Source organism: Vidua chalybeata, chromosome 11 (assembly GCF_026979565.1).
Source record: "Vidua chalybeata isolate OUT-0048 chromosome 11, bVidCha1 merged haplotype, whole genome shotgun sequence".
Lineage (NCBI taxonomy): Eukaryota > Metazoa > Chordata > Aves > Passeriformes > Viduidae > Vidua > Vidua chalybeata.
Genome location: NC_071540.1, coordinates 8844984 through 8870709, shown reverse-complemented (window position 1 = coordinate 8870709; position 25726 = coordinate 8844984). Strand labels below are relative to the sequence as shown.

The 25726-nt window shown below is 41.7% G+C and overlaps 1 protein-coding gene across 1 annotated transcript in view; it reads right to left on the bottom strand.

Annotated features, from left to right (window-relative positions):
* Positions 1-25687, bottom strand: part of TENT4B (terminal nucleotidyltransferase 4B) — a 41832-nt gene extending 16145 nt beyond the window's left edge. Inside the window, exons 1-2 of the mRNA XM_053953028.1 lie at positions 24998-25687; positions 4032-4155 (exon numbers count right to left, since the gene is read on the bottom strand). Coding sequence (XP_053809003.1) covers positions 4032-4155; positions 24998-25551 — 678 coding nt within the window. The 5' untranslated portion in view covers positions 25552-25687. The remainder of the gene's footprint in view (positions 1-4031; positions 4156-24997) is intronic.
* Positions 25688-25726: the final 39 nt, after the last annotated feature.

Below are 25726 nucleotides of genomic sequence, written 5' to 3'. Positions count from 1 at the left end.
AGAGGTGCCACAGCACAAACTTCAGTATTGTACAAAAGCATAAAGGCATCACAAAGCTAAGAATGTAGTAATAATAATAATTATCACTATGTTTATCCAGGGTAGTAATAAAAGTATCCTCTATGAAACTGGGTTCAGCCAAACCAGGATTCATTTGGGCATCAAAACCACCAGAAAAGTGCTTTTGCACAATGAAACAGCCACTGATGGGTTCGGAAAAAAACTAAACGTGCTTTCACATTATCAAACAAAATAGTGTGTTCAGCTGAACAGCAAAGAGAGCCTTTACTGAATAAACAACCCTGAAAGTATTCATAAACTTACTGATACAACATATATGACCTTTACCAAAAGGAATGAGACAACATCTGCTCTTGTAGAATAATTTGGATATGAGAAACACTGAACTATTAAAAAAGAAACCCACACCCACACTTCAACCACTCTCGCACAAAAACTGGAAAGACAAAAGAGGAAGAGTGGAGAAATCAGAACACAAATTTTAAAGGATTTTGATTTATTATCAATTTGGAATTTAAATTGTTGAAGCTCTGTATCCATGCATGCATTGAATGCATCCCAAACCAGAACACTATTATGGCTTGAGACACGAGCATTAGTTTTTGTGGTGTGCCAATGCTGCTGATCATGTTTTTATTGCTTGTGGACAGAGATCTGTATTTGCACTCATAAGATAACTTCAGTCTTCACAGTAGTGTAATGACTCCTACTCCTCCATGTTATTGTTACTGTTTATCCCACATTTCTGTGAACTTCATATTAAATTCCAGAGTTCCTGAAGGAGTTTTAATTACAGTATGTGTCCAAATACATGCTCACTAAGCACAACAGAACTTGGAAACCCACAAATGCATGGTAAATTTCTGGTACCAAAATCCCTCTGTCAAAACAACAAAAAATCCATCCACAGCCAATTTAATTTCCCTTTCTTCTACATCTTTCAGTAGAATTTTCTGAAGTTTATCGAACTAAATAGAGTTCATCTTTCTACCTTCATTCCCAATCATAGTATTTTCATAACTGAAGTGTGTGAAGTATACAACATTCCCTTCTTTCAGATCTATGTGGTCACATGGACATGAAGCTGAGAATATCATGACAAATGTATCCTAAATTAGACTGCGTAAGTACTTATTTGTTTAGTAGCCAAATTTTCCTACTAAACTGGTCAAAAATCTTTGTCTTAAAAGTTTTCATTTAAATGTTTTGGGTTGTTTGGTTTCAGCATAATTAAAGTGTTTCTTATGGTCAGAGCCCTGCTGATGCCAAGAACCGTTCTCACTTACTAGGAATGTTTCCTTCTAAGCACATTCCCCTGAGTAAGAGAGCAAATGACACAATTGCTAACTTCTATAAATAAAGTAACAGTTTAGGATACCTAGTTTTACCCCCCCAATCTGCTTTTTCAGCCTTTTCCTAAGTGGAACAGGGGAGGGAGAAAAAAAAGGATGCGCTCAGGAACATTCCACATATACATTCTCTGTACATTTAAATTCATGAAGCCTTACTTTTCTTTTCTTAGTATCTATTTTTTATGTAGTTATATGTTTTTTATGTCTTACCTATGTGTTTAGTGAGAAATAACAAGCTAAATGTGTATGTTTAACTTCCAAGTTTATTTAAGCTTGTTTGGCTGTATCAACGACTCAAAATGAATAGCTTAAACATTAACTCAACACTTTACACTACAGCTAGAGCTTAGGACATTGGACCAGATAACACTCCACCTTCTCAGAGCATGTACTCAAAACCTGAATCTTAGAAGTAGCTAAACCAATACAGATTGTCAAAAGGTTAGTGATTAACTCAAATGACTGAAAAATTACAAGAGACTGTCCAAGTCGAACACTTTTGAGTTCAGCAGTTCAGTTCCCAAGCTGATCTGGCAAAATAAGTTTCAGAAAAGTAACACCACAGTAATGCTGTGTCACCATTCAATTCCCTTCTAGCCTCCAGAAAACGGAAGGACATACAGAAAGGAGAATTCTTCCTCAACGTAACAACTGCAGACAAAATGCAGCTGGACTTTGAAGAACAGTTACTGACTTGAGAAAAAGGAACTGGCACGCTCTCGCTCTCCAACATTTTCAAGCACAGCGGAAAAAGACAGTCCTGGCAGATTTAACTGGCACTAATTGAAAAGTGAACTTTGGTTTTTCAACTACACAGTGTGTGCTTCCTCTCAGTCACGTTATAGCTAAGCCCAGTGGTCAGCTGTCACTTGTGGTAGGACTTGTAATTTGCTTCCCCTCCTTAAATACCTGGTGGCTACAGAAAACTTTCAGCAGCTTAAAGAAAGACTATGTTCTCAAGGATGCAAAGTTATACACACACACACACACACACACACATATATGAATGCTATGTATGTATGTAAAAAGTTACTTTTAATATAAAAGACTTTCACAGATCAAGCCTGTCCCTCAGAGTACCTCTGGAAGCAGTATGCTCTTGTGCCCCATTCATAGTGCTAGCAGTAACAAAGAGAGATCCCCTGGTAATAAATCCATTCACCCCATTAGACTAGTTAAGTTTGCAGCACACAAACTTGTCTAGGAAATTGCAACATCTCTAGGCTGAAGCCATCAGTGGTTTTGGTGAAATCCTCTCCTCCGAGGCACTGGCAGGGTGTGGTACCCACACTGCTCCCTACCCTATTGCCTGTCAGACCACTACTCCTGCTCTTGATTAGGGTTCACCTGATTGTTTCACTGGGTTAGAGGAGAGCTGTGCAACACCTGTGGCACATGCTGCTCTCTTACACAGTTCCCATGGAAAGGTTACTGTGTTTGCTCAGAGAGAAAATGGCCAGATAAGTGGCGTAATGACTCAAACACCTCCCTCCAGCTGTGCAAAGGCAGCAATCACCGAGTGAGAGTGCTCCTTCCATATGATGCTCTCTGATACATAGTCCATAACAATAACCACTTGGAAAATGCGAGTATATTTTACACACAAACCCACACATCACATACACAGGGCTTATACAGAATTCATATTCTGTCATATTCTGCCGATTTCTAAAAAGACATTCCAAAAAACAGGTTAAGAAGATTTGAAATGAACAGTGGATTTAAGTCACTCATGTCAAAACACTGTCTTTTACTGGGGCAGGATCAAAGAGCATGCCTTATACTAGAGATTCTGCTGTCTGAATCTGATTTGCTATTCTGGCTAACAAGCCCTTATTTTCAGCTACTGTTATCTACAAATAGATGACTACAACTAGAAATTTGCATTCTGGAAATGAACACAATATTAGTAGAAGAATATAATTAAACTAGATTTAATTATGCCAGAAACCCAACTGTGTCCCCAAAAAACCATACTGACTTATGAATGCAACTTCTCTGTCTTCTTTTTAATCTAACCTTTATCAAAAAACCCCACAGCTCTGCATAGGAGAAACTCTTGTTTTGACTGAGTGTGTACTAGCAAAATCCCATCTTCAGTGAAAAGAGGCATTACACAGCTCAGCACACAGATCTACAGAATTGTTTCTTCCTAAACACAGACTCCTGAGTTTTTTTTAATTTGTAAAATATATCAGTTTAGTATAACTGCCCATTAAAAATACCATGGTCTATGTGATGTGACATTGCTGGTACACCACCTTAACAGATTTATTCAAGATCAGGGTCTTTGGAATAAAAGCCCTACTACTAAAGACAGGAGTTTCAGAAGATTTTTTTTAAACACAACACATGCATACATGTATGATATGTTCCCATTCATCTTATCAAATCAATATTCATGAGACTGAACATTGCCACATCTTATGCCTTTTCACTGACTACAGCAAGACTAACTTGTCTTTGATGCTGTGTGTGATAGAAAACTTTACCATGTATTATTTGAGTAAGAAAGATGACCCCTCTCATTTCACCAGAAGTCTTTTTATGTTTAACATGGAAAAATAAACGGCATTTTCAATATTCAATACTCCATAAAGTAAATAGGCATTAAATGTTGCTTTTACATATTAACAAGTAAAACAGTGTCCTACTCACATCTGCATTAGGCCAGAGCTCTTTGATAACATTTTCTATTCTGGTCACCACTTCCATCCGCATTCTCTCTTCTTCAGGTCTGGGAGACATATACTTATAAAAGTCAATGATTTCTTCATGAAGACTAAGAAAGAAATAAAAAAAGAAAGAACAAAGAGTCAGAAAAACCCCACATGCAAATGAAAGATCACTGTTCTAACCAAAAATATTTTAAGCTCCTAGTTCCCAATTTCATTAAGGGACAATTTTAGAGCAACATGCAATTAAAAAAAAAAAATCCACATTCACAACACTTTGTAGCATTTATTTCCACATTACCTTCTTATGCCAAAAGGTCAATATTGCACTTGACTTGCTAAAAGCATGGAAATAAATCTAAATCCAAGTACCTTCAATTCACATTCAAAGTCACACTCTATTTTAATGCCAGTATAACACAGAAATGGTTCAGTCTTCAACTATGAACGCAGCTGTAGCTCTGAGTACACACTTCACAAAAACACTTCCTAGTCAGCCCCTTGGCACCAGGCAGGGAGTTTCAGGCAGCAGTCTGTATTCAATACCACACTTGCAAAAGTTGACAGTAATTGTGCCAGTACTAGAGCTAGAAAAACTGCTTCTTTTACTGCTTATAGAAGTCACATAAACTAAAAATGTTCTCTCCCTCCATAACCCCAGAAAATATGTAGTACGCATGCAGCAGCAGTTGCTCAGAGAATAAGTGACTGACAGACAGTTAACCCATATATAATTTACCATATTACATGTGCTTTTCATTGTCAGTAAGTTATGTTTAGCTTGCCTGTAATGAGAGCTGAAATAAGAATGTCTTCATACAGTGCTACAAATTTCTGTGCTTCTGTAGTACCAGAAACACATCATCAACTTGACTAATAATGTAATTCCAGCCACAGAGTAACTAAATTAATTTCATTTGTTTCCTACAATGACCATTATAGTATTAGCTAGTTATCTTTTAAGAATGTATTGTTTCTAGTTACCAAGTACAACTGCATCTTTCATTAAAGCTCTGAGGGACCAACAGAAGAGAGCAATTTATTAAGACCAGGTCCTTAGCTGAGATGGGGAATCTAATACTTCCCTACTGCACACACACTTAAATAAATCAAATGTTAATAACTGGAAGCTGTATACAGGTGTCAACAAAACTGATTAAACTATCCAACAGCTGTGTTTAACAGAGTCAGAGCAGGAAAAGAACTCGAACCACCTGTGCTAAGTTCTTCCAATATTGCAGTGTTCTGAACAACACAAGCTTCTCTCCCTCCACCCCCAAGTTAGGGGAACAGTCACAAAAGCCTGGCAGCTTGGGGTGGCCATTGCCATTACTCTCTATATAGGTAAGGCTAAGAGAAAAACTCCCCTGACAGAGGACATCTCTTACCTCCTCCTACAGCTGCTTTCTTGCTTTTCCTTGGAAGCTTACATCCTGGAGTTAATGTGCACTTTCCAAATCACCACTTACAACTTACACCACACTGACTATTCTGCCTTCAGCTTCTCAGCCAGCTTCTTCAGCTTCTCTATTCTTCACTGCTATTCCATGTGTTGGCATTTAAACTTTCTCACAGTTATATTCCCAGTGCAAGTTCGGGATTCAGGTGAGAAATAGGTGATAAAGGACAAGTTGAGCACTCCAGTGACCAAGCTCACTGTGTCCTCGCTGCCAGTCACGTGTACTGAATCACTAATTTCGTTTCCACATGCTTGACCATTAATCTAGCTTTCAAAACCAGAAGCAACAAGGAAAATGGGCAAACCCTCAATAATTAAACTCCTGAAAATATAAATTATTTTTCAACTGTAATTTGGTGAACCAGCTTACAGGAAGACCTGGGGAGTCAGGTCCGTCTTTAGGAGCTTCACAGTGGGAAACTGATGAAGAAACACAGCCCCATTTCTGCCTCTGCTCCTCTGGACTAGCTGGAGCAGACTGGCTACATCCACAAGGCACATGAAACACTGCTCTGGGGCAGCGTTTTCAGCAAGGACTGAATGCCCACATGCACTGCAAGCCACAAGGAGCAACACCATGCTGTCTGAGGGCACTGAATGGAATGAGACACGCTGGGATGATACTAAGGGAGTATCCCTGGGGAGAAATTCATGCATGGCACAGCACAAATCCATACTGTCCACCATTAGTGGGCCCAGCTGCTCCTGGGCTCGTGCTTTATGGGAGTTAATTGTTGCCCCATCCCATCAGGGAACTTTGAAAGAACAAGGCAATCAGAAAAGAGGTCCCTAAAGTGCACAGAGAGCCAAGCCATACACACACTGCAGTTCTCAGGGCACTGCTCTTTATTAACTCCACTGACACTCTGAATCCAGATAATTGTATCAATTGCTGCATTCTTTAGAAGCACATAAAATAATGATGTCTTGTCAGAACCAGATGTATTTCTTTTTCTAAACATAAATAACAGATGTCTGCATTTCTTTGAATGGGATCCTTCTTATTCTGAGGTAGTCATGAAAAGCTTTGGGGCAAAACAAAAAATTAAGCTACCTGCAAACACACAAACCTACATTACTCATGCACAGAATGTTTGTAAACACTGCACATGTAGAAAAGAATGAAATCTGAACTTTTTCAATGACAGAAGAAAGGCTTAAAGACTACTCGAGAGAGTTCTCATCAGCAATAGAGTTGGAAATAGTACAGACATATCTGTGTTTCATCTGCTGCAAGACTCCTGCTGCCAGGACCTCCTGTGCTGCACAGAGCCGTGGTGTGCAGAAGGCAGGCAGAAGCTACAGGGGCTCAAGACTACACCTGGATCCATATTTCCCTTCCCAATAACAGGCTGCTGCCAAGAAATAAGGGAATGATTAATTAAAGCCAAGACAAACAGAAGTAGGCACACGTGGATTTCAGAGCAGTACAACATGACTTAGAGGTGTGACTCCAATTAATGTGGAGTTAACTTATGCTGTATTGAAAATTAAAACTCAAGGTTATTCACTGTCTTAATCAACATCTATTATAGTTGCTGTTTTTCAAAATAATTTGTTAGGATTAATGGAGTCTGTTTACAAAAGTCTCTAGTGAAATTTTCTATATTTAGCCAAAATGAAGATCAAAGAGACCGAGATGTTCTTTTTGGCACCACAACAGTATTTTATTATTTAATTATTTAATACCATTACATTCATCAGTAATTTCAGATAAAAGTCCTTAAAGGAGACTTGTTTATAGAAGGAAATTACACTGTAATAAACCTGATTTCATGATTGAAATATATTTCATTTGGCTTTATAGTCATACTGAAGCATACCCAAAGCATACTTAGGATGCATGGAGAGAATTCTCTGCCATGCATAAGAGCATTAGTTTACCATTTTTGTTACAGCAAACAGGAGTAAACAAGTGGATCTTTGAACTGTACTTCAGGAAATCTTAACACACAGGAGAAAGTAAAATAAAAAGCTTTCTTACACTTTCTCTAAACAGGTTTTAAAACAAAGTTCTACCTGCATCACACCTGTTTTCAAGTCTGGTAAGCTGATTCCATCAGAATTTCACAGTGAGAACAGAATTAAAGAGAAGCCACTCCATTTAATTTCATGCCCCACTGAGAGGGACAGTGATGCATCATTAAAAAATAAACTATGGCTGCAAAATTTGTAATCACAAGAATGACTTCCCATGGCAGCATCACTGAATAGCCCCACGAGGAACACAAGACTGTGAGACTCAAGTCTCTTAGGTAAAAAGTAGGAGCAAGTACTATGGAACATAGTGCATTACATTACTTTCTTAGTTTAAAGTAACTTACTTAAAGTAAGTTTACAACTTACTTTATTTTGTAGCATAACTTGTGGGCTCTAAATGTAAAACTCAGGAATCTCAAGCTCCTTTACATAAGACATTGCTCTGGAGTATGAATCTTGCTGCAAGTCTGGCAATCAATTAAAAAATAATCATGTACGAACAAAAATGTCATTTGTTTGATATGCAGAGCACACAGATAATGTGGCCTAGCACACATACTTGATGTGTGCGCTTCAGCTACCTGACACCTAAACCAGCACAAGTCTCTCCTGCTGCAAGTCCAGAACTGGAACCAACAGTGACACTGGGAGGGATGTGACACTATGAAACACAACTGGAGATACTACAAGTGTCACTTCTCTGCACTCAGATCTGGATGCAAAGTAAATGAGCAGCCCACTGTCCTCACAGATTTTGGCAGCTTGGAGGAAGCCAGACTGACTGAACCAGTGCCCAGGGCTTGACAGCCACACCAGTGGCTGAGTGGGACCATTCCCTCAACCCCACTGTCCCAAGCAGCTGAGCAGCAGAGCCCAGTCCTGCTAAAGCAGATCCTAGTCCTGCTAAAGCAGAGGCCAGCCCTGCTAAAAGGAGAGCCCAGTCCTGCTAAAGCAGAGCAGCCAGCGAGCTCAAAATCGTTCTGACCCATTTTGCTTAATCATAGGATAGTAGTTAAGTGTTGCTTTGTGTGTTAACATACCATATTATACTAACCAGAATAATTTGTTTTATTTTTTAAAATTCCTGCTTTGGTCATTCTGGAATTCTGGGCTATACTTCCACTCTCCTCTGGCTCCTCTTTATTCTTAATTTCACAGGAGAAATTACTCAGGCATGCATGTTCTAATTTCTCTCATCAGGGCGTTACCCACGGCTTCTGCTCCAACTGTTCAAAATTCTGCTCATCCATCTCAAAGAGTTTCTCTGCCTTGGGCTTATATATTCCTTTCCACACAAAGGCTATTTGCAACGTCACTGAAGATAATTTAAAACACTGGATATCAACTATACTCAAAAAAATCATCTAGTGCTCATGCACTATAGTTTGGTTTTGGCAGGATTTCTGAAGGAAGTTTCATTTGCAGAATGATGAAAATCTAAATTATTTAGAAACTGTGGATGGTGGGCTGAAGCAAACAATGAACATACAGGTGACTTTCATCTTCCCAAACTCTATGCTTTAGACTTTAAGAGTTTAAGGGATATTTGCAACATAGTCCTGCAGCATTAAATGAGTCTTTTGTATCTGAGTTTTCTTTGGATAAATAATTCCTAAAGAACAGTGTTTAATTGCCCCTATCATTTATAGTCTCATCTGGACTAAAAAAAAAATAAAATTGAAGGAAACAAGGAGAAATACTGTAGAATTTCAGAATTATAACTGTCTTTGGAGAGGAATGTGAAGGAGGAACCTGAGGCATTTTAGCCACTGAAAGCATCAATACTTAAGAATCCAAACTGCATCCATCCCTTCACTCCAAAAAGGAAAGTCAGCATTGCACAGGAGAGAGGATAACTTCAGTTTGAAGCCACCAAAGGTATTTTACTACGAAAAAGATGGTACTGGTAAATTCTGTCTAAACTTTTTAAGTTTCATGAATTAAACAAAGCTTTACCCCACTATTCATGACCTACTTGGTTCTGAAATAGTTTTGAACAACAATTGTACTAAGGCAAAGACACAGAAAGCCCAGTCCTCACTCTCCCCCTCACAACTCTATTAGGGAATTCAACACCTTCCTAAATTAACCTTCAATTTTAACACTGATCTTCCACAAGCTTAATAAAATATTTTCTAGATTACTATTATCATCTACATGTGTTGAATAATGAAGTAGGAACAACAGCAGACACAGTAAAGATCACAAATTATTTTCCCACCTACAAACTCAGGCAAAACCAAACACTGGAGTCCTGAAGGGAACTGTAAATATGAGGCATCTGCTGAGATCCTTTCCCTACCACCTGGGCCTCCATAGCAGACAAATCCTTTTAATATTTGCTGGCTTAAGCTACAAAAAAACCCACTTAACTGCATTTGCAGGTGATTTAATAGGCACTTAAGTTTCATTGTGACTGACACATCAGTCCTCATAAGAAAATAAAATTATGTATAATAAAGGAAACAATTTTCAAAAGCCTCAGAGACTTTGACTATCAATTTTTATATCCTTAGTTACTGAAGCATATCAATATATTATAGGTCACATAGTAACCATATTTTGAGACACATATGCCCTATGGGAGCTTTAAAATCAAACATCCCAAAACATGTCCATAATAGTAACTTGACAAAACCAGGAAAGCTTCAGGAGCTGAGTTTTTGATATCACACTTTTTTTCTTAAGTTCTCCCATTTGAATTACAGCTTCACAGACCATCTATTCACAGTTTACCTAAAAACAGACGTGCAGGAAAAAAACAGGTATTCCGCTGCATAAGGTTGCTAAATATCACTAAAAATCAGGATATCCACTGTAAAAGCAGTTTCTTAAGGTGCAAATGGAGAATTTCCCTTTGCAGACAGGTAGGCAAATGAGGTTTGTATCTGTCCCTCCAATTTTAGCCCAGGTGTTTGTCACCACTGCCTGGCCTCCCAGACACAGGGTCTGTCATAACAGGATTACACAAAGCAACCTAATCCATGCAGGCAAACTTAGCCAAGCTCAATCCCACCACCTTTATCAGTTCAGGTAAAGCAGCCACTTCTCTGAGCTGTGGGGAGCCCAAGGAGGAGCCCTCACCCCCTGAGCCCCCCAGGATGGCAAAGGGTGAAAAGATGGAAGCAGAACTTCAAAAGGCACAGCTATACCCAAAAAAACACCTCTGGTAGCTTTCAGGGTTCACCCAAGAACAGCTTGCCCTTTCTAACTAACATTTGCTGTCTGCTGAGAAATTCACAGAACTGCCTTTTAGGACCAAGGGAGAGCAAAATCTCCACAAATATGTAAATTATTTAGGAACCCAGATCTTGTTTTCAGGACTAAAGTCTTTTGGAATTAATCTGATCATGCTGATACTGAGTTTTGAAAACATGGAGATAGTTTGTCCACTTCCACTAATTGTGGTGGACTGATTATGCATGTGTCTTCAAATGCTGTGGGGAAAAAAAAAAAGCCACTAAATTTACACTACAAACCTACACTTTCTATCCTGTGCAAATACTTGAAAGCCTATTTCTTCCTCCCAATCAACTCCCACTGCCCCAAAATCCCATTAATCCAAAAATTAATGTTGTTTTTTTACCTATGTTCTGTATTTTACATTAACTTGTGGGTTTAACTGCATCATAAAAGACACTAAAATAGCACTGCTTTATGGAAACAGCATAGTGTCGTACAGACATTAAAACACTGGACAAAGAAGAAATGCAGACAGTTCTTTTTAATTATTTAAACTGGTATCTCTGTCTTTCCAGTTTTTTAGTTATTTTTTAGACCCTTTGTTTCAATCAGCATGAGCGCTCTCTTCTTTAAACTGATTTAAGCTACTTCTAACTAAAATTCCCAAGCATATTCTTTAGTCAAGAAGTAATGTACCTCTTTTCCTACCAAGGTAAAAGTGAGCATTTTTTTGTCTGTTAATAAATTTCACTGTGTGCTTTGCCTTCCTAAAGTACACTTGGATGTACTAGAATTCTTCCTACAGAAGTTTGTCTTTCAAGAGGGAGAAAAATCCTACTGAACTTTAATTATAAATCAGATGCTTGAATTAGTCCTACCACTAATTGATTTGAAGTGTAACTCAGCAACTAATCTACTGGCTTTTAAATCCATGTCATATGCATTCTCAGTCTTGCTCTTTATTTTTCCAGCATTTCCAGCAAAAACACCAAATGCCAACTGGAAAGACTGTTTTGAGAAATACCCTTACTTCCCACTGCCTTTTTTTTTTTAATCACACTGTACATAAAAACAATCTAGCTGAATCACTGCATGTGTGGGAATAACCTTCTATTTCTTCCCTGGAAAGCATCTACATATCATCCCTCCTTCCCATCTCTGTAAGTGCTGTGAGAGTCTGCTGCTTCTCTTCCCTCAGGTGATGGAAGATGCATTTTGCTAACAGAAGAGTGAAAAGAGAGGAACTGTTACCTCAACTGATCTGAAAGAAAAAGTACTTACAAAACAAAAAGATGAAGCAGGAGAAAAAGGTTTTGTGTGGGGAAAAAAAAATGGGAAGAGCAGCAATGGGAAGAAGCTGATTTATTTCATAAAGACAAAGAGTTCAACTCTAGTAATATCTAATTATCTTGAAACACACCAGCAATTCTAACATCTCCTATAAAATACAGCCACACTGTTTTTCTTTAGCTCACTTGCAAAACAGTGTTAGTCTGCTGGAACAGTTGCACATACAGACTATGCAGTTTGCAAAAGCATCATTTAAAATACAGATATATATTTTTTCAGAGCCTTGAAGTGCAACTATTAGCATGCACTTTGTACGTTCTGGAATTACAGCTTCAGGTAAATTTCCAAATATTTAAAACCACAGAGAAGTTGAAGGTATCTTTTTCCTACAGTGAGGAATTAGGATTTCTTCAGCCTGCCAAATCCTTTTGCTTAAGAAAGCACTCAGAAAGACCAAACAACAGTTTTTAAGCTTGCTTTAAAACAAAAGCCCAACAAGTAACTATCAGTATCAACAGTAGTTCAATTAACATTAATCAGCAAAACTTTCCCAGTAAAACAGCAACATTCGGGTTTGTGTTAGAGCTGTAACAAAAGCTACAGCTACTAAATTACCGTAACACACAAACAGCTCTGACCCCCTCTGAACCAGCACAACAGGTATGAGCAGGGAGTTTTGAAACAAATAAAGGTCTATTACATCAGTTCTGCAAATCACACCAGTGCTCTTACCATTAAACCAAACCAGAAGGAAACAGCAGGTCAGGTAATCTGCCTTTCTGTCAGTCTCCATAAAGCCAGGCAGCACAGATCTTTATACAGCTCTAGTATATTGCTTCTATTTTGTTAGTGTAGTAAATATTATCACATAAACAAACAATCTGTGACCTTCTGATAACTGGCACCACATGCTATCTGGGCAGAGGTGAGACGAACACACTCCCAACAGACTGATGAGTACTGCTGGAGGATAACAGGCTTGGGAAAAAACCTCCACCTGAAAATTCTGATGAGAGCAAAAAACCTGCAGCACAGACCTCTGCCACCACGTGCACAGCAGCAGGTCACCTAAAAGGAAGCCTGGCAAGCCTTGCAGAGGGTTTTCTCACACAGAACAGAGTGGAGAAAATTCTACCTCCACACACACAGTGGGTTCTGCCTGGCAAATATTCTTGTTTATGACTTGATAAATTATTTGACTTTAAAGATTAGTTAAATGAAAGAATGGAGAGCAATGTAATTATTAACTCCTGCTTCCTTCCATCAGAGTAGATGTACACTCTCAAATGTAGATGTACACTCTCAAACAAGCCCACAGCAGTCCCTAAGAAGGAAGGGACACTATTAACCTGCTCACCTCGAAGGCAAGACAAAAAGCAGTTTGAGGTCGGGGCTCCCAGCGGCGGTGCTGCAGCCACACTTGGCCGCACAGATCAGTTATGCACCCCACGCGCGCTGTGCTCGCTCCAGAAACCCTCTGCACGTCCATCTGTGCAGCAAACCTGCTTTGTAGCTGCTCAGTAGGCAGGGGAACCAAGAACAGAATAAAACTCTCAACACCTCTCCTTGAGGAACATGGGATCAAACTGAAAATAATTTAATATAGAAATATTAAGTCCAGTAACTAGCCACAGTTGCAGTTAGTTAATAACTTTTGAGCTCCAGAATAAGAACATTTTCAAACTAAATCTGAAGTGCCAGTATGCCATCTGGAAAGTTAATGCAGATTCCTAAGCCTTTCCAGCATCTCCTTATATTCACAGTCTTTTGGATGGTGGGGTTTTTTTAGGTTTGGTTTTTTGTTTTTTAATAGGAGGGATTTTTGCACAGCATTTTGGAACATTCAAGGAATACAAAACTGAGCCCCAAGTTACTTTGCTACATTTCCTATATCAGAAGCGTTCAAAACTTCTTATGAAAATATCTAAAGCTATTATTACAATTACAATTAAAACCATAAGGTTGAGTTTGTAGGTTAAATTTCTATTCCCTGAGCAAAATGAAGAATGACCCCAAGTTACCTGTTTTGAAACAAGTTTATCACCCGTTTATTACTGGTTACTTTGGTGACACTCTGCTACAGGACTAATACAAGGTTAGATGCCCTGCTGTCATAGTATCACAGACGTAGCTCCCCCTCTCACTTCCAAATGCTTAAAAGCAACTGCAGTAGGTGCACTTTGAAAGAGGAGGAACAATCACATCCACTACTGCAAAGGTGCAAGGAAGATTTCAGGTAACTTTTTATTTTGATTAATTGCTATCTTTACAGTAGGGGTGTGCACAGTGAACTATGTTCAGATTAAACAATGCAGTATTCGTTTTGGGACTCATGATATAGTATTATGCTCCCTTAATTATATTAATAAGCAATATTAATATATTAGAAACTATTTGCTTATATTCTGATTTGTTCTCTTATCCTCAGATACTCTGTCTTGCAAGGCAGGATGCACAGGAACCAGAAACACCATGGGCTGGGAGCAGTAACACTGCAAAGTATTTTGGAGTCAACAGCCTCCATTTGCTCTGGTTATCATCACAGGATAGAAAGCTAAAAAAATTACAATCAAAAAAGGACACTACCTAAGCAGATCACAGAAAAATGTTTCTTGTGGTCACCTCTATCAGCACAGTGATAAGAGCTTCCATGTCATGAACTGCAAAAAATGCTTCTTCTCCTAACATAGGTGACAGATCTCATCCTTCCAAGTACCTGGTGAAATTGGTCTCTGACTAACCCTGTGGATCAAATCATGGGATTTTATCTTCTTTATTTCCCCTAAAGCTTCAGCTAGTATATCTGTCAGAAAACGACTGATATAAAAATGAGAAAATACTAGAAAATACTGCACTGAAATACTTCCTATGAGTCCAAAATGTTAAAAGAACAATCCATACTGAAAGATGACTTGGTAAAGATTTCACACAATTACCTCAATTGCTGGGTTTTGCTTGGACATGAAGACAGAAAAATCAGCACATGATGGAAAAAGGGGGACTTTAAATGGCCTGACTCAGACCTAGTACCACAAAGGTGGCTAGTGGAACCCACTCCAGGATGGGGCATCCCTCGCTTGGCACACCTGCTCACACCATCCACATGTGCATTGACACATCTGTGCACAGTCTTCCAAAAGAAGTAGCACATGTAGAGTGAAAGGCTGTGCAGAGCTCTCAGAAACATCCTCAAGATTCATCCAAGTCACTTGCTGGAAACAGTCTCTAAAAATAACTTGAAGATTATGAAGAAGTGTGCTGCGTACCCAAAAAAAGAGTAGAAGATGCAGCAGTGACCAGTTGTAAGAGAGGTATAAGAGGGTCGCTGTGAGCTCCACAAAGTGCAGAATCAATAGCAACTGAAAGAGCACATTTCAGCACGCCTGAAGCAGGTTTGCTTCAGAGGAGCAAAGGCTGAAGTGAACTATTCCAGCATACAATGTTCAGTGACTTGCTGCCTTCAGGCAAATACCACACTGCACAAAAAACAAGGGAGGAAGTCTGTTAATACAGTTATTCTCTTCTTTACTCCTAGGTACTTCTATGCCAGGAGCTGACACTGTTACTTACTGCCACTGAAACTTTATATTTTACCAACTGCATTATGCCCTGTCACATTTGTCCAGGCTGTAACAAGAGCAGTTTCAGATGATCACTGGTTAGTTCAAATTTAGATAGAAAACAATGCACATTATGTACAAAATAATTACAAGAGAGCAAAAAGAAGCAGGACTGTACTGTCCTTTCTGCCTCATCTCAAAAACTATCCCATAAGAAGCAATCTAACAGCTTGATGAGGCAAACTTCTTTTCCACCTGATGTTGGAAGCAGAGGTACAGGTAAAGAAGCTGCTTACCTCAATAACAAACTAGTTCTTCAAGGCAAAAATTAACATGAAAATTTTCTCATGTGAGTACCTGCCAAGTATGACTACTACACTAGTCATTCCCCACAGATGAATGAGGGTAAGATACCGAGTCTGAAGCACAACCAGAAGCTGAGTATATAGAAGATCTTCAAGCATATGAGTTGAATCACCCAACTGGAGAGTGTGACAGAACAAAGCAAAAATTAAATAAAATTAACCTCAGGACCTAATTTTTCAGCCAGACTCAGTACTGTGACCTAAGACTGTGATCTGCAATCATGACCATCATTCAGATCAAGACAGTTCCTTCACCACACTATCTTTAACTCAATACTTTAACTGGCAACTGGAAAGCTTGCCAACCAGGAGTGCCTCTGAATACATAAGAGATAAAGCCAGATGCAAGGCACAAGTCCTTCACACCACTTTCAGAAACGATATGCATACTTCAGAATAAATCAAAAATCTTACTGAGGGATAAGGGGGAGGAATGCAAATGCATAAAAAGGTGTATACTTTTTATAACAACCTTGTTGAAATGAAACAAACAAAAAAAAAAATCCCTCAAAACCAGAACAAAAACCACTTGCTTTTTGTAGCACACAGGAAAATATAGCTGTTCCTGAAGTAACATAGGAAGTGAACAGCTCTAAAATTAACAGTGAGAATTAAGAAAGCTTAAGAAAGTAAGTTATGACACTTCCTCAGTCTAGCTTAAACACAGCATCAAGAGGTCAGGCAGGGTCAACAAGCTTTGGTTAAGGACTCCCTGTCTTCAGACTATACACACTAACTCAACAGAAAGATCATCACCTCAGTCATCACTCAAACTACAGCACAGTATTGCCACATGCTGTATTTTAGAAGACATTTAAAGAAAGGTTTATCTATACTTAATATTTGTGACAGGTTAATGCAAGTTCTTTCAGGTATTGCTGCATCCATAAACAAAGTAATTGTAAGAAATCACATGATACTTTCAATAGGTGTACTTAAATGTAACCAAAAATAAATCTAACTCAGTGAAGGTGATGAGCCAATGTTGCTACTCATCTATACACCTCTCACTTATCATAGAATATTACCCTCATTTCCCTGATTTGAAGTTCTAGAGGATTTTAATATTTGAGTTTGTCCCTTGTTATATTATATTACTTGTAGAATCACAATACTATTTCCTCCACTCTGTCTTAACATCTTCAATAGTGTTGGCTACTTCTCCAGTAAGAGATCACACTGACAAGACAGTAAAGTGGAGGTGCACACTGACTTTGATTTTATGTCTCTGCTACCATTGCTGTCCAGTAAAAACACTACAAAATGCAATGGAAAACAAAAAAATTGCACAATGTACACAATACAGTATGGTGATGCAAAATACCACACCATAAAGCCTTCTCAAGCAATTGTAGCAACACTGTTTCACTGAACATCACTTTTGAGTAACTCGGAGGTAGATGTCATACCATGGAAATGAGACCGTCAGAGAGGCTGATCTGGAATGAGGGCAGCCAAATAATCTTAATTGTTGGCATGGGAGGAAGAAAATTAATGAATGCTGTTGCATTCCAGCACAAGACAACCCCAGCCTCAGCCAGGCAGCCAGTTCACCCTCACTCTGAGCTGCTGTGCTAGAGCTGCCCTCCCACCCATGAGCCACCCTGAGAGCTTGGCAGTCCCAAGGGACACAATCAGTGTGACTCAGTGTCACACAGATTTTGTGACACAGCTTTAAGGGTCAGGAAGACAACCATCAGGGACAGGCAGGATCAGAAGACCTGTAATGAATGCAGCAATACTGACACTCTGACTGCACGACTATGCTAGAACACACCAGTATCACCAATACAAAGTTACTGGGAAGATCTATACCAGCTCTAGTGAGGTGTAGGAGAGAGTTTTGTACAAACCTATAAACAAGAGTTCTGCTCCCTTGATTCATGTCTGTCTCCTGTTTTGATATCCTAAGTTCACCGGATTGCTGGAAAAAAATTCCTCCTGTTATCTATTGCTTAAAGTTACAAAATGATTAAAGTTCAAATTGCTCCTGCTATAGATATTTGCAGCCTAGGAAAAACATGTGAAGCTCATATCGACTTCAGCAGTTTTCCTCCCTTTTGCTTGCTTATAGAAATATTTTCTTTAGCCCCCATTTCTAGGCAAAGGCACAGAAATAATACTCAAATACTCATGACATTTTGAGCACTCTTTCACAGTTCATCCAAAAAGACAATTCAAAAAGAGAAACACTCATAATTTAAGAATTCCCAGCATGTTCAAATAATAAATTAACCTTCCAACTGCCCACCAAGAACAGCAATATCATTTATTTGCTTATATACAAATCTTATGTATTATGTAAGATTTTCACTGGTTGCTCTGTCACTACCAGCACAACTCCCTCCCTCAACACAACACCTAAGCTGGCTCTAGGTCGCATTCTGCTCCTGCTGCCAGTTCCAACATTCAGCAAGGAGAGCACAGGAACCACTGTTTTACATCACATACAACATAAACAAAAAGCTTTGAAGCAACAGTCATCTCTGAAACTTTGGTGTATGCACAAATTTGGGAGCACATACACCATATTGAAAGACGTTTTCAGAACTGCCACGTGATGAGATCAATAAAAAAGAAATATTAAATATTCCTATTTTTGCCTATTCTATAATTTTAATAGCAAAGTTATGCACACAGCTTCTGAAAACCACATTTAAATTTTCCAAAGTGAATTCCCAAAGTGAAAAACAGACTTTACATTCTAATTTTAAATAAGTGATTAGAAACAAACAGGAACAAAGTATAATATGGAGATAGCAGAAAAAAATTTGAAGGGGAGAAAAAAGTAATAATGTGCTCTCCTGATACAGGTCTCCATCTATCCATGTTTCCCAGAACTGACAATATGACACCAGGCTTCCAAAAACTGACCTTATGCTAACAGTTTGACAATTAAAAACTAAGAGCTATAACCCCAACACGGTTTAATATAACACTAATAAAGACTCAGGGTGAACAGATCCTCCTTCTTCAATGCATACTGCTGCATAAAACACACAGCAGCTCTTGGGAATCAGCAAGCACACAAGAGGGAATGACACACTCTTCCTATTACTTAATATAGACATCTCCATCTACCAAAAAAAAAAGTCTGCCAAACTTGTGTTCCTTATATAGCCACTCCAAGGTAAATAGGTATCCAAGTCCCAAACACAAGATATGAATTGGAGAAAACAGAACAGTTCACAAGAATACATCCACATGCTGTTCCCTTGCACACGCAGAAATCAGCAGCCTCTGAAGTCCTCCTTAAACTGTTTAAACAAAACACGCTGAAATGTTGGCCTATTCCAAAATCCTGCAACCTCAAGTAATACTGTTATATAATATTCACCATATATTTCTCAAAAGGTTTCATCAAACTGCCTTTAGTCCGCATCTTCATCGCTAGTAAACCTATTTCTCTCTCCCAGCCCTTCCAAAAGAAGTCATTTCTTACTACAGGAGGCTGTGGGGAAATATCCGGTTTCACTTCCATAAAACACAGCTGAGTGCCTCCAAGAGCTGCACAAGCTGTCACAAGGGTACTGCCAGGACAGTGCTGTGGCATGACTCAGGACGAGACAGAGAGTGACAGTGGCTCTCATCAGATGGGTACAAGAAAGGATCTGCACTCCAGTCACATCCCTGCACTTCCACCTCACAGCCGGCACACGCAGCTATGGAGCACAGAGTACTGCTCTAGGAGGCTCTTTCAGGAAGCAAGCAGATTTGTGCCTATGGATTTTTCCAAATAACTCCTTTTTACATGTGATGTTCACAGTGAATTCACCTGCAGTCTATGTTTTAATGTACGTGAGTTCACCAAATCCAAAACACATGCAACTATTCTAACAGAGGGTGCATGCACACACCTTGTTTCACCAGAAGTCAGAAGTCTGTTTCACCTACATGAAGTTTTTGTGTCAAGTAATGTAACAGTAAATCAGGCAACAACCCTGCATTTGATTTAAGCACTTAAGAGTATATGATGATAACCAACACAAATGATTAAGATTTTATCAGATTTCCCCAAGTCAGGCATTCCAGCTGATTTTACATTTTGCTGGAAGTTCACAGACTTGTTCTGTTCACATCACCTTTCTGTCTGTGCTCCTCCAGCCCACACGAAACCGTGCTCCCTTGGCTGATACCATGCAAGGGCCTGAGCAAACAGAGCTAGAAACATGCAGAGTAAGTTATCCCAGTCAGACAGCTGCCTTAATGTAGCTCCATGTCTTCTGGTCAGCTCACACCTGGGACAATGGGTTTGTGTCTGCCTTAATGCACTTTGCTTCTTTCAAAAATGAGACTGAAAGATCTGAGAAGCTGACAAACTTCACACGAAAAACTCATAATGGAATTTCTGTAGCAAAGACTTATAGCTTTAAACTATTTTCTTCCCTAAAGTAATTATGGTTTTATTTCATGGTACCCTCTGCAATACTAGGCAACATGCTGAGAACCCTTATATTAAACAAGCAGAAGTCTGTGCCAGCCAGTTCAGCAGCATGGGAGTTGTGTGCATGTCTGTGGGCAACCCCCTCCTGTGGGGGTCACAGGATTCTCTCCCTCTCATGGCAAAGTTTCCATCAGTACTTCAAAACGTGCATTCAGTATTTCAAAATGCAGTTTTCTATCTAATCCACGTTCCTTCTCAGCAGTACACACCACAAATTTACCTCCTTAAACTCACATTTTAACTGGGTTCTGGCCTTCAGCTGCAGATTACTGTGAAAACAGCTCCCTACAGAGTCTCAAATCCACATCTCCTTCCTGGGAACTGTGTAGCACTGGGCTCTTTCATTTGGCACAAGAATAACAGAACCTACAATAAGTAAGCCAAACTTAAGTGCAAGTCTTTATTTTTGGGTTTTGTTGCACTTAACGCTTCTCGTTTCAGCAGTTCTTTTCTCACATTTTAGCCAGGCTCAATCTAAACATGGTGAAAGCTGTAAAATAGCCATTTCAGTATCCCAAATACTTGTTCTTCCTTTCTAATTGTGACACTACTAACATTATTCACTGCTGCCCTTGGGACACACATACACAGAGAATCCCGTCCAAAACCCCCAACCCACGCATCCTCCTACATCCTTGAGTTTTGCTACTAACTGCCCTGCCAAGGCAAATCAAATTTAACTCTTTAAAGGTATGTATTAAGTCAACAGTAACATCATTCTCATGCTGTGAAACTTTTCATTCATATTCTGCATTATCTGTTCTTTTCAGAACTATTGTCTGATGACAGTCCCTAGAGCATAGAAGACATGGAAGCTAACTCTGACTGGTGCAAAGCAACTTGCAGGCAGCACTACACAATTGATTTACAGTGATATTTCACAAATCACCACATTAAGAGTGCCACAACAAAGTAGAGTACCTGTCATGCAAACATCTGCATTATTAACAGAACTGCAAGTCTGAGAACTTAGACTAAGGAAAAATATTAAAGATAAGCCAGAATACAATGTACACAACAGCACCATTAACTCCAAGAGAGCAAAAACTCCCTTGTGTTGAATGTATTTCAGCACAGGAAAATGTTAGGAATATTGTGCATACTTCAGAAAAAAAAATCTATCTTCAAACCAAACCCAATACTGTTGTGGGTTATTTTTAAATTATTTTACTATCTCTTTATATGTGCACATAGCCTTAACTAAGAGAGTATATTTCTCAATAATAATTTAAAAAAACTTGGCGGAAAAAAAAATCAAGATTTGACTGAACAGCTACTTAGCTTCTAACCAAAATCTCTATTTCAACATGTTTACCGTACCTAAATCTTAAGACTAGTTGCTAGTTGCACACTGTTATGTGTTTACATAATCTGTTCAACTTGCTAAAAATTACTGGACTGGTTTTCCAGACAGTTGATCAATAAAATTGCATATTCAGAGCTGATTTTGCATAGCCATCCACACAAGTGACATCCTTGCACTGGAAATATTAATGCCACATGTCAGCTTTCAACTGTGTTTGCCAGTAAATCTGGTCTCATCTTCATGACGGTGGGACTGTTTTATTCCAAGGAGTCGAAGTTTAAAGTTACCAATTTAACAAGATTACAGGAGGTATATATGGAAAAGCACTGAGAGCCATTACGACTTTCTCACAATTTGCATCGTAACAATCAGGGAAGAAAAAGATACCTGTTAACACACAAGCAATGATATAATAGCAATGCTGATATCTTTTTTTTTCCCACTAACTACTAGAACACAATTTTGGAAATTTACATTGGAAACAACAAATTTAAAATATTTACTTTGGCAACAACCTCATTTGCTAGGTTACAAACCTCTCTATCCATGCTTACTGCCCAGTGTCTCAAGGTGCAGACAGATGCCTTAGAACAGACAGTTGTTAAAGAGCAGCTTGCAGTGGGGAGAGAAGGCAGCACCTCAGGCCATACCACAGGTCCAGGAGGCTTCACCCAGCCTTGCCAGTCAGTCACACTGCAGCCTTCACAGGACATTGTCTAGGATTTCCTGGGAAACTTCAGCTCCTTCTAGAAATTATTTCCAGTTTTTCATTCAAGGTTGTTAGCCAACAGTCTCTAAAACTTTTTATAGCTTTTTAAAAAGGAAACTTCAGTAACTTAGGAAAAGCAATGTAGGGGTGTATTTGAGAGACACTCTACTTTGCCCTGCTTTGAATAAAGGAAATAGCTAAAACAGAAGCTCAGCATCATGTAAATATATGCCACAAACTAGACAGTCAATACACATACAGACTGAGATATCGGAGTATGTCTTGATGCTGTAAAAAAAAAAAAAACTCCACAAGGGCCTACCACTTGGAGTTTGAAACTGATTCCACCAAAATTTAACTCTAGCAACACTCTGAATACTTTGGCAAAGTTGTTGTTATTATTGTGATTAATCTCTTTCTGAAGCTCACTCTTTTTTCACCCCATTATTATTACTATTACTGTCTTGTTGAAACTTACCCTTTTCCACCCTGTATCTTCAATACAGAAAAAAAATTTACAAATTTACAAGACAGAGCGCAAAGCACTTCTAAAAATGTTCCTCAGCCTCCAAGTAAATAAGTGACAAGGCAGAATACAACCAAAAATAACTTACAAAAATTCAGTACTTAGTATGTTCTACACACATTGCTTTTAAGTTGTGTGAAGAAAGTTGCAAAAGTTCCCATGTACAGTGACTAAAACACTTAAAATGGTATACTTCTGCAGTGTCATTTTATGAATTATTATCACCCCAGCAGTAAAGGTAACACAGGAGCTGGTAAAGAAACAGGTAGCCAGAGGTGGTAAGAACTACTCTTCCAAAACTATCAGCAAATTTGAATAGTCATTTTGACAAATCTCACAGAACAGCAATTTCAGAAGGCAAAGAGGCCAATGCTTTCCTGTGTAAGGGGACTGAAGGACCCTTAGGTACAAGCTGAGCACACAAAAACTCATGCAACTAAATCACTACTGATTTCTAAAATGAGCTCTGCCAGGCCTTCAGCTCTTACCATACACCTCCATCATCTAGATCATGAAGGGTTCAAGGCAAAGGTTATGTTTTGAAAAGCATGAACTTTACAAAAAAAATGAAAATCCACAGACGTTGACAAATGGCCTTTATCCAGGGCATCACCCATATCAAAAGCCACCACTGTGTTCAAAAAAAAGGGGAGGGCTCAAACCAGTTTTCAGGTAAACAAGATAGGTGACTGCCTGCCCTCTGTCTCCACGGGCTCGTGCAATGTCAACTGATGAGACCTAAGCTAACACAAAAACACTATTGACAAAATATTCAGATCAGCATACGCATTCTGTAGTCAGAGATCCATGACAACCATTAATAACCCCACAGTAAAAACCACTGCACACTACACATGTATGGAAGTTTATTTCTGAGAGCAGGTGCCTGCCTGCATGCATGCCTTCTCAGTCAGGTCTCAGAAAACACACTCTCCGGGAAATTACCTAGTCTGTGCGCTTTTTTTTTGACACCAGCAGACGATTATTGTTTTTTTAAGTTCTAGTCCCTACCACGCATTTGTTCCGCAGGCAATACAAAGCGTTCGAGGTGAGCTTGACAGCGCTGCGGAGGGCAGGCGTGCCGGCCCTGTGCCCGCCCCGGCTCCGTGCCTACCCCGGCCCTGTGCCTGTCCCCGGCTCCGTGCCTACCCCAGCCCTGTGCCTGTCCCCGGCTCCGTGCCTACCCCGGCCCTGCGCCTGTCCCCGGCTCCGTGCCTACCCCAGCCCTGTGCCTGTCCCCGACCCTGTGCCTACCCCGGCCCTGCGCCTGTCCCCGACCCAGTGCCTGCCCCGGCCCTGTGCCTGCCCCGGCCCTGCGCCTGTCCCCGGCTCCGTGCCTGTCCCCGGCCCTGTGCCTGCCCCGACCCTGTGCCTACCCCCGACCCTGTGCCTACCCCGGCCCTGCGCCTGTCCCCGACCCTGTGCCTACCCCGGCCCTGCGCCTGTCCCCGACCCAGTGCCTGCCCCGGCCCTGTGCCTGCCCCAGCCCTGTGCCTGTCCCCGACCCTGTGCCTGCCCCGGCCGCGCCGCTTGTGCGTGAGCAGCGAGGGCAGCACCCGGCGCTACAGCAGCGACACCGGGCACGGCGCGAAGCGCCGCTGACAGCAGAACGCCGTGTCCGAGGAGCCCGGCGGCACCGGCCGGCAGCGTGGAACAAGTGCACGGGCGGTGACAGCGGAGGGCCGGCGGGGCTCCGGTCCCTGCGGATAGGCGTGCCCGCCCATCAGCATGCACACGGGCACCGCCGCCGCACGCGTGTGGCCCCGGCCCCGCGGAGCCACCGCCCCGGCGGGCGGGACGCTCGGCGCAGGGGCTGCCCCGCACAGGCCGCTCGAGCACCGGCGGGGCGTAGCTGTCACCACGGCCGGGCGGCGCCGGCCCGGCACCCACCGCCCGCCGCCCCTGCCCAACCCCGCGGACCCGGCCCGACTCCCTGCGCCACCCGCCGGGCCCGCGCCGCGCCCCAGGTGCTGCGGCCCAGCGGCCCCTCGGCGGCCGCTGCCCGGCCCCGGCGTGCGGCCCCGGGGCGGGGAAGGACCTCGGCCCCCGCCTCGTCCTCCTCCTCCTCTGCGAAGGCCGAGCGCGGCCGGGTCCGGCGCCCCCCTCGCCCGCCCCGCGGACGCTCACCCCACGACTCCCTGGCTGTAGTTCCTCTTCTTCCAGGGGGTGCCGGTGTAGAGCGGCTCGGCCAGGCCGGGCTGGGCGCGGGCGGCCGGCTCGTCGGCCGGGGCGGGGGCGCGGCCCAGCAGCAGGCTGTAGTTGAGCCCGAAGGTGCTGGCCTTGTTGTCGCGCTTCCTCTTGTTGCTGGCGGCGGCGGCGGCGGCGGGCGGCGCCCCCCGCGCGGGCCGGGCCCAGGCGGCGGCCCCCGGGGGCGGCGAGGCCTGGCGGTGGCCGCGGCTGTGCGGGTTGTTGGCGCTCTCGAGCGGCAGGAAGTCGGGCGGGGGGTCGGCGCGGGGGGCGCGGTACATGCCGGGCGGGGAGGCCGGGCCGACCGCGGCGGGGGCGCTCTGCTGCTGCTGCTGCTGCTGCTGCTGCTGCTGTTGCTGCTGCTGCTCCTGCTGCTGCTGCTGCTGCTGGAAGTAGAGGTTGCGGACCCCCTGCGTGGTCTCCCAGATCTGCATCCACAGGCGGTTCGAGGGGCCGAGCTGCTCTGGCTGGAACCAGGCTATCCGGGGATCCATCAAACGGGGACCCACCCCGGCTGATCCGCTCCCCGCGCCGCGCCGGCCGCCGCCGCCGAGACCCTGTCAGCGGGTCCCAGCGCTAATGGCGGCTCCTATGGAAGGGCAGCTCCGCGCCTGCCTGCTCGCTGCTGCCGCCGTCGCTCCACAGCCCCCGCCCCTCCTGGCGAGCGCG